This window comes from Arachis stenosperma, chromosome 1, assembly GCF_014773155.1.
Source record: "Arachis stenosperma cultivar V10309 chromosome 1, arast.V10309.gnm1.PFL2, whole genome shotgun sequence".
Lineage (NCBI taxonomy): Eukaryota > Viridiplantae > Streptophyta > Magnoliopsida > Fabales > Fabaceae > Arachis > Arachis stenosperma.
Genome location: NC_080377.1, coordinates 100,211,912 through 100,222,252, shown reverse-complemented (window position 1 = coordinate 100,222,252; position 10,341 = coordinate 100,211,912). Strand labels below are relative to the sequence as shown.

At 34.3% G+C, this 10,341-nt stretch overlaps 1 protein-coding gene across 1 annotated transcript; it reads left to right on the top strand.

Annotated features, from left to right (window-relative positions):
- The first annotated feature begins 213 nt into the window (after positions 1-213).
- LOC130961318 (phosphoenolpyruvate/phosphate translocator 1, chloroplastic-like) lies at positions 214-3,606 on the top strand. Its single transcript, XM_057887136.1, has 9 exons — positions 214-750; positions 857-979; positions 1,137-1,289; positions 1,429-1,514; positions 1,713-1,797; positions 1,932-2,051; positions 2,200-2,268; positions 3,110-3,239; positions 3,321-3,606. Exons 1-9 carry the CDS (start codon positions 394-396, stop codon positions 3,389-3,391), a joined length of 1,194 nt encoding a protein of 397 aa, XP_057743119.1. The 5' UTR covers positions 214-393; the 3' UTR covers positions 3,392-3,606.
- The last annotated feature ends 6,735 nt before the right edge of the window (positions 3,607-10,341 follow it).

Genomic DNA, 10,341 nt, shown 5'->3' with positions numbered 1-10,341 from the left:
TACCCACCAATGAAAAAAAAAATTAAAAAAAATAGTTCACTCCACTTATATTTTATCAAAGAGGTTTTAGGATTAGTATTTTATCAATAATTAACACATTTTTTATTTAAAAATTAAGATAATCAAAATATATATAATTATAATTAATTAATAATAACCATATATTTTATTTACATTTTAGAAATATCTAACATACCAATAATAATTTTGAAAAGATCACGAGAACCATTGAGATCCACACGACCTTTCCTTGATTAATTTCATATTCCCTAAGGTTTGCCAAAAGGAATGCAACCTTAGGAAAAGTGGTTCATGAGAGTCAAACTGTAATATACGACAATAAATCTTAACCTTAATGAACCGTTGCTGCTCTGTTCTATCGGATTTTCAAACATGCAGAGCTCGGCTTTCACTCTCTCCCTCACCCCTTTCCGCAAACCCTTCCTCCACCATCTTTCCGTCTCTTCTTCTTCTTTCATTTCCTCTTTCAGTTCCAAAGCCAACATCATCAATGTGGATTCTTCATTTTCATGTTCATTCCTACGCCAACCAGCAACACCATCATGGCCTCTTTCTTCTTCATCCTCTTTCAAACTACCCTCCGATCGCTTCGTCCCCAAGGCTGCCGCGGAGAGTGCCAGCGAAAACCGCAGCAGCGGCGGCGACGTTTTGCTCAGAGCTTTGAAGCTAGGAGCCTTGTTTGGTCTTTGGATCATCTTTAACATATACTTCAACATCTACAACAAACAGGTCAACACTCACATATCATCATGAACTTTTCTTTATGCGTCTTAAAAGTAAATCTGAATTTGTACTTAACCTTGTTCATGCTGTGATGTTGGCTATAATCATATAGGTATTGAAGGTGTACCATTTTCCTATAACTGTCACCGCGGTTCAATTTGCTGTTGGGGCTGCCCTTGTGTCCTTTATGTGGTGTTCCAATCTTTACAAGAGGCCAAACCTCAGTGGTGCTCAGGTATTTAAATTGATATATGTATTCAAATGAGTTGTTGTTGTTGTTGTTGTTGTTATCTGTTATGCTACTCTTATACGTTTTATTATTTTTACTTGATGTGTTTGCTTATGTTTTTGGGTGTATATATAACTTTTTTTCTTCTTGGTTGGCATGGTAGCTTGCAGCCATATTGCCACTGGCTGTGGTACATACTTTGGGGAATCTTTTCACTAATATGAGTCTTGGCAAGGTTGCTGTGTCTTTCACACATACAATAAAGGCAATGGAGCCTTTCTTTTCTGTGATCCTTTCTGCTATGTTCCTTCGAGAGGTTATTGCCTAACCCCAGCATCCTTATAATAATTGTAATTAGCTGAATAAAAAAATGAACACATTGAATTTTTAATATTCAATTGTGAATTTTGTTTTCTAATCTTAATAACTCTATTTTAATTCGAACTTCCTTATAGATGCCTACTGCATTGGTGATTGGCTCCCTTGTGCCTATTGCTGGTGGGGTGGCACTGGCTTCTGCTACCGAGGCCTCTTTCAATTGGTACGATCTCCCTCCTTCTGGTGGAACAGAAGAGAGTGTAGGAACAAAAGTAAAAGCTTTTAAAGTATAGGGAGTTAATTACAAATTTGGTGAAACTATAAGAACTAGCAAAGTAATTAAACTGAAAATATTTACTAGAATGTTTTTGTCGTTTGAATTCTCATATGTGCATATTTTTTCCCGGCATGATATATAAAGGACTGGATTTTGGAGTGCAATGGCTTCTAATTTGTCAAATCAATCTCGTAATGTTCTTAGCAAAAAGCTCATGGTTAAGGAGGAGGTAACAATTTAAAGCCATTTCCAAAAGTTTTGCATGAATTCCACTTATGTTTATATTTTTTGCATATATACTGTTAACTTGTATGTCATATACAAGCAGAAAGTGACATTGACAAGTCATTTTATTCTTGTTAGGAATCAATGGACAACATTACCCTCTTCTCAATAATTACAGTTATGTCCTTCCTATTGACGGCACCTTTGACTCTCATTATGGAGGGTTTCATATTTACCCCTGCTTATCTGCATTCTGCTGTGAGTATATGTATAATATTACTTGAGGGTTAAAACTTAAAATTGATACAATTGGTGTTAGCAATCAGCATTCTCATAAACCAGAATATACTATGTTCTATGGTGTTGAGGGGACTAATATATTTTCTCACTTGATCTTTGTTGGCAGGGATTAAATGTTAAACAAGTGTACATCAGATCTCTTCTTGCTGCATTCTGTTTCCATGCATATCAACAAGTGAGTTTTTCTCTTATATTCATAAATCATAACTCATGAGCAATAACTTAAAACAAAAAAACTTCAGTCTGATTTGTCAAAGAAACAATGAAAATAGTAAATATTTTTTTCTTTACTTTTGCTGTTTATACAATCATAAAAATAGAAGTAATGAAAATGAGAAAAGAAAAATTAAAAACGCAAACTTATCATACTATTGTTTGATGTAAAATACTTGTTGACATACTAGATTGAACTCTTGAGTATCTCTCATGAAATACTAAAACCTTTGGGAAGTTTGCTTAGTCAAGAACTTCTAGTATTTGTTACCTATCAAGTATGTACACTTTGCTTAGTTGCCGTATCCGCGTATCAGACACATTTCGGATACGACACTCTTTGACATTCGTCCGACACGTATGTCTGTTGTATTCAATCGTGTCTTAATAAAAAGTAAAATTTTTTTTGGAGACACATTTGGACACACTTAAATACCATCACATATCAGCGTGTCCAACTTTATTATTAACATGTATTCTTGAATAAATTTAAAAATAGTATATATTATTATTTATTAAAATAAAAAATATTTTAAATATTTTATATAATTAAAATAAAACACTACAAATAATTAAAAAATTAATTTATATTTTAATATCAATAAAATATCAAAATATCATTATCTAAAAAATATTTTATATTTTATATATATGTGTGTCCGATGTCCGTGTATCATGGTTTGTTACCAAGTCATAGAAACAGAAATAAGGTCTAGTCTCTAAATTTATCTAAAGTCATTCTGTATTTTTGGACTGAATTATATAACCTTTTTGTTTTCGTGAATGGGTGTATTTGTGTGCAGGTTGCTTACATGATATTACAGTGGGTGTCACCCGTTACCCACTCCGTGGCAAATTGTGCTAAGAGAGTTGTGGTTATTGTGAGCTCTATCTTGTTCTTCCGTACACCTGTCTCACTTGTCAATGCAATTGGTAAGAATTTCTTCTATGTGAAGAAAATTTGTGTTGAAGTTGCTGTATACTGAGATTGTAAATTGCTTTTTTAATCTGCAGGAACTGTTATAGCTCTTGCTGGTGTTTTCTTCTACTCCAGGGTGACCAGAACTAAACCAAAGACTACTTAGTTTTCGTTGTAAAATTTTGTTACTTACATAACAAGCCATTTAGTTAAGTTTGTTCATTTTTGTTTAGAGAGAGAGGGTCACTTTTTTTTTACCCTTCCTTTTTCTCTCTAGTTTTGTAGTGATTTTGTTGTGTATATCATTATTTAGGAAAATGATGGTCTGATTCCATATTTTCTCTTTACATATTAATGATCTCCTAATGAACATTTCTAAAATCATTTTTTGGGGAATCATCTTTTCACTTTTCCTGTTCCCCAATTATCGTTGACGAAAATGTCTTATGATAATCATTATGCAACGCATGTTGTTTCTTTTCCTCATGATGGCAGAGATGTTTTTACATTTGTGGTACATTTCCTTAACACTACTAATGGCAGGCTTGATCTACACCCAAACTTAATTTATGCACGGATACGGGAGTAGATACAGGATATGATACAATATCAAATACATAGATTCATCAGTTTTAAAACTTTGGGTAAAATATATGTTTTTTTAATCAGTTAAAAGTTTTTACAATAGTTTAAAATTTTTTTATTTTATTAAAAGTTTTTCAATTTGTATCAAATATATCTCTGACAATTAAATTTTTAAATATTTTAGGGCTAATCCAATAATAATGCATGACAACTATTTCTGATTTATTTGATTAATGATTGTTTTTGTAAAATTATTGTTGAATTGGTTCTAAATTTTTTAAAAAATTAGTCGTCAAGAGTATATTTGATGCAAATTAAAAACTTTTAGAACAAAATTGAAATAAAATAAAATTTAGGGTATTTTAAAAATTTTTAGATACTAATTTAAGCTGCTAGTTAGTTAATTTTTGTTTTTTAAAAATACTTTTTTATTGTATTTTTTTTTATACCGTTTAAAGTTTTGTTCAAATTTCAAAGTGATGAGGTGATGATCTTCTGGTATCATAAATTTCAACTATGTTACATATACGTCGAAAATCAGTCATGAAATTAATTAGGGTAAACTACTTAGATAAATTAAAGGCATGAAAATATTACTTATATCACCTAAAGCAAAAAATGGTACGTGAATCTCCCAAAGGCAGTGCTTCTTTTTTCTTCGTGTCCTGAGCGTACTTGGGGTGAAGCTGTTCTTACTACTGTTCATGTTATCAATAGATTTTCTTCTTCTGTTCTTGTTCTTGGTAATGTTACTCCCTTTGAGCGTCTTTATCATACCTCTCCAAATTACTGTTCTCTTCGAGTTTTTGGTTGTATCTGTTTCGTTCTTCTTCAGCCTCATGAACATAGTAAGTTTGAACCTCGAACTCGAATGTGTTATTTTCCTGGTTATGACACTGAACACAAAGGTTATCGTTGTTGGGATCCACTCTCTAAACGTATTTATATATCTCATCATGTTGTCTTCTAGGAGCATCACATGTTTTCTTGATTTTCCTCCTTTAAGTCCATTCCTTCTACTCAGTCACCTTTCTTCACTAACCCCAATGTTGACCTTTTTCCTAGTGATGATTCTACAGGTTCTATCTCGGGTCACTCTCTACAGCCTCCTGCTCTTCCGCCTTCTCTATCTCTCGATGATTCCAGACCGGACGGCGTTCCTACCATCATGCCTCCTGTAAAACCCTAATTACTCTAAGCCTTACCTCATGCCGTAAAGCAAAGGTTAATCAAAGATTACGACAATCCTAAGGCTTTTATACATAAATATAAGTAGAAGAAATAATAATTCTAGAAGCCCGATTTAGAAAATAAGCTCAAATACGGAATTACAAAGCGCGAACATTCACACTAAGCTACAAGCTTAAGGCACAAGATAAAGGTACAAGATAACAAAATATAAGAGTATAACGATCATAAGATACTAGCCACAGCCCGCGGAGTTTAGGCCGAATAGTTAAATACTGACATACAGAGTTTTGAACGTAAAAAGCATATACAGAATATCTCTCAAAAAGTAAGGCTCTAAGGCAAATAAATATAAGAGTGAGAGTACTAATAAAAATAAATCAAGAGACTACTAAAATATGGTAAAGAATCCTCCGCTCTGTCACCATCAAAGCAACTCACCGAGGTGCGTTGCGACCAGAATCTGAAAAATAACAACAATGTATGGAATGAGAACCGGAAGTTCTCAGTATAGTAACAGTGCTCAGTAATGTAAGATATAAGACCACGGGACGCCAGAGGCAATCCTAGAGCTTCATATCAACACAAGATTCAACTTAAAGCATACTAAAATTTAAAACCATAACTTTAAAACCTTTATAAAAAGAGGGTAAACTAACTTAAGGGATTTTTAACTATCAGTTCACCGCTGTCCCACAACCTTCTTCATCCTAACCGCCATGCGATCCCATCGCCACCGCCTACCGAGCCTCCTCAATCCTAGTAGAAAGCACAAATAATTACATACAAGTAATACACAAGATATAATCAAGTATAGCAAGTAAATCAAGAAGCAATTATACATGTTATACAAGAGGCATAGTATGCAAGTAGACAAAGTAAGCAACCACATAGAAAATGCCCATCATGAATGTCTGCCCTATTGGCTGTGATATCATATTGTCAGTTCAACTGCCAACTCGACACATCTCCATGGAAACGTCGCCCTTCAGAATCACTATGGGAACCCCCGAGATATGGTGCTCAAAACACCGTCCAGGATTTTGTGCTTGCACACTCTAGTGATCCAAAGGGATGTGAGCGGGATACTATTGCCATGGACCTCACATTTCAACGTATGCGGGACGAACACCCCCCTTGCGCCGCATTACTGATGAGCGGATAATTTATACGCTTTTTGGCATTGTTTTTAGGTAGTTTTTAGTAAGTTCAAGCTACTTTTAGGGATGTTTTCATTAGTTTTTATGTTAAATTCACATTTCTGGACTTCACTATGAGTTTGTGTGTTTTTCTGTGATTTCAGGTAAATTCTGACTGAAATTGAGGGATTTGAGCAAAACTCTGAAAAAGGCTGACAAAAGGACTGCTGATGCTGTTGGATTCTGACCTCCCTGCACTCAAAATGGATTTTCTGGAGCTACAGAACTCTAAATGGCGCGCTCTCAACGGCGTTGGAAAGTAGACATCCAGGGCTTTCCAGCAATATATAATAGTCCATACTTTATTCGAAGAATGACGACGTAACTTGGCGTTGAACGCCAAGTACATGCTGCTGTCTGGAGTTAAACGCCAGAAAAACATCATGATCCGGAGTTGAACGCCCAAAACACGTCATAACTCGGAGTTCAACTCCAAGTGAAGCCTCAGCTCGTGTATTGATCAAGCTCAGCCCAAACATACACCAAGTGGGCCCCGGAAGTGGATTTATGCATCAATTACTTACTCATGTAAATCCTAGTAGCTAGTCTAGTATATATAGGACATTTATCTATTGTATTAGACATCTTTTGAAAGTTTAATCTCTTTGAATATTCGGTCACTTGATCATGGAGAGGGCTGGCCATTCTGCCATGCCTGAACCTCTTTCACTTATGTATTTTCAACGGTGGAGTTTCTGCACACCATAGATTAAGGGTGTGGAGCTCTGCTGTACCTCAAGTATTAATGAAATTCTACTTTCTTTTATTCAATTCCTCTTTTATTCTTATTCTAAGATATTCATTCGTACCCAAGAACATGATGAATGTGATGAGTCAGATAACCCTCATTATCATTCTCACTTATGAATGTGCGTGATTGACAACCACTTCCGTTCTACATGCAACAGAGCTTGAATGTGTATCTCTTAGATTCCCCAACAGAATCTTCGTGGTATAAGCTAGATAGATGGCGGCATTTATGAGGATCCGGAAAGTCTCACCTTGTCTGTGGTATTCCGAGTAGGATCCTGGGAATCCGGAAAGTCTAACCTTGTCTGTGGTATTCCGAGTAGGATTCCGGTAATGAATGACTGTGACGTACTTCAAACTTGCAAGTGCTGGGCGTTAGTGACAGACGCAAAAGAATCAAGGGATTCTATTCCAGTAGGCGCGGGAACCAACCAGTGATTAGCCGTACTGTGACAGAGTGCGTGAGCATTAGTTTTCACTGCGAGGATGGGATGTAGCCATCAACCATGGGTGATGCCTCCAGATGATTAGCTGTGCGAGTGACAGCCGCATAGGATATTTTCCCGAGAGGATTGAAAGTAGCCACCGCTGATGGTGAATCCCTATACACAGCTTGCCATGGAAAGGAGTAAGAAGGATTGAGTAGAAGCAGTAGGAGAGCAGGCGTCCTTGAGCCATACAGCATCTCCATCCACTTATCTGAAATTCTCACCAATGAATCTGCATAAGTATTCTATCCCTTTTATTATTCCTTTTTATTTATTATTTATTCCAATAATCACAATTACCCTTTAATCTGTCTAACTGAGATTTACAAGGTGACCATAGCTTGCTTCATACCAACAATCTCTGTGGGATCGACCCTTACTCACGTAAGGTTTATTACTTGGACGACCCAGTACACTTGCTGGTTAGTTGAACGGAGTTGTGTCCACTCGTACCAAAAATCCTAAGTTCCACAATTCTACAATAAGTGCAAATCAAAGAATAGTGATCACAATTTCGTCCACCAAGTTTTTGGCGCCGTTGCCGGGGATTGTTCGAGTATGGACAACTGACGGTTCATCTTGTTGCTCAGATTAGGTAATTTTCTTTTCAAAAATCTTTTTCAAAATTTTTCTTTTATTTTTTTCGTTTTTCTTAACTTTATTTTCGAAAAAATTAAAATAAAAATACAAAAAAAAAATTAGAAAATCATAAAAAAATCAAAAATATTTTATGTTCTTGTTTGAGTCTTGAGTCAAATTTTAAGTTTGATGTCAATTGCATGCTTTAAAAATTTTTCTTGCATTTTTTCGAAAATCTCATGCATTCATAGTGTTCTTCATGATCTTCAAGTTGTTCTTGACAAGTCTTCTTGTTTGATCTTGATGATTTCTTGCTTTGTGTCTTTTGTTGTTTTTCTTGTGCACTTTGGCATTCATATTTTCCATGCATTAAAGATTTCTAAGTTTGGTGTCTTGCATGTTTTCTTTGCATCAAAAATCTTTCAAAAATATGTTCTTGATGTTCATCATGATCTTCAAAGTGTTCTTGGTGTTCATCTTGACATTCATAGCATTCTTGCATGCATCTTGTGTTTTGATCCAAAATTTTCATGTTTTGGGTCATTTTTGTGTTTTTCATTAAAAATTCAAAAATAAAAAAAAAATATCTTTTCCTTATTTCCCTCCAATTTTCGAAATTTTGGGTTGACTTGGTCAAAAATTTTCAAAAATTAGTTGTTTCTTACAAGTCAAGTCAAAAATTCAATTTTAAAAATCTTATCTTTGTAAAATCTTTTTCAAAAATCATATCTTTTTCATTTTCTTTATAAATTTCGAAAATTTTAAAAATCTTTTTCAAAATATTTTCAAAATCTTTTTCTTATCTTTATATCAAATTTTCGAAAATTAGCTAATAATTAATGTGATTAGTTCAAAAATTTGAAGTTTGTTACTTTCTTGTTAAGAAAGTTTCAATCTTTAAGTTCTAGAATCTTATCTTGTAGTTTCTTGTTAGCTAAGTAATTTTAAAAATTAAATCTTTTTCAAAATATCTTTTTCTTAAAACTTTTATTTTATTTTTATCTTATCTTTTCAAAACTTTATCTTTTTCAAAATTTGATTTCAAAATATCTTATCTAACTTCTTATCTTTTTAAATTTTAATTTCAAATCTTTTCAATCAACTAACTAACTTTTTGCTTGTTTCTCATCTTTTTCAAAACCACATAACTACTTCTCTCTCTTCTATTTTCGAAAATATCTCACTCTTTTTCAAAAATTCTTTTTAATTAACTAATTGTTTCAAATTTTAATTTCAATTACATTTATCTCTAATTTTCGAAAATCACTAACTCTTTTTCAAAATTATTTTCGAATTCTCCCTCCTCTTTTCTTCTTCTATTTAATTAATTAATTACTAACACTTCTCTCCACCTCTCTTCATCTAAAATCCGAACCCTCTTCTTCATTCCTCTACTCCCTTCTTTTTCTACTAACATAAAGGAATCTCTATACTGTGACATAGAGGATTCCTCTTTCTTTTCTTGTTTTCTTCTCTTTCATATGAGCAGGAACAAAGAAAAGGGCACTCTTGTTGAAATAGATCCAGAACCTGAAAGGACTCTGAAGAGAAAATTAAGAGAAGCTAAATTACAACAATCCAGAAGAACCCTTCTAGAAATTTTCGAACAAGAGAAAGAGATGGCAGCTGAAAATAATAATAATAATGCAAGGAGAATGCTTGGTGACTTCACTAAACCAACATCCAAATTTGAATGGACTTTCATCTGAAGATCCTTATCAGTTCTTAACTGAGTTCTTGCAGATCTGTGAGACTGTAAAGACAAATGGAGTTGATCCTGAAGTCTACAGACTCATGCTTTTCCCTTTTGCTGTAAGAGACAGAGCTAGAATATGGTTGGATTCACAACCCAAGGATAGCCTGGACTCATGGGATAAGCTGGTCACTGCCTTCTTAGATAAATTCTTTCATCCTCAAAAGCTGAGCAAGCTGAGAGTGGATGTTCAAACCTTCAAACAAAAAGATGGTGAATCCCTCTATGAAGCTTGGGAAAGATATAAGCAGCTGACCAAAAGATGTCCATCTGACATGTTTTCAGAATGGACCATATTGGATATATTCTATTATGGTCTCTCTGAATTTTCAAAAATGTCATTGGACCATTCTGCAGGTGGATCTATTCACCTGAAGAAAACGCCTGAAGAGGCACAAGAACTCATTGACATGGTTGCAAACAACCAGTTCATGTACACCTCTGAGAGGAATTCCGTGAATAATGGGGTACCTCAGAAGAAAGGAGTTCTTGAAATTGATGCTCTGAATGCCATATTGGCTCAGAACAAAATGTTGACTCAACAGGTCAACATAATCGCTCAAAATCTGAATGG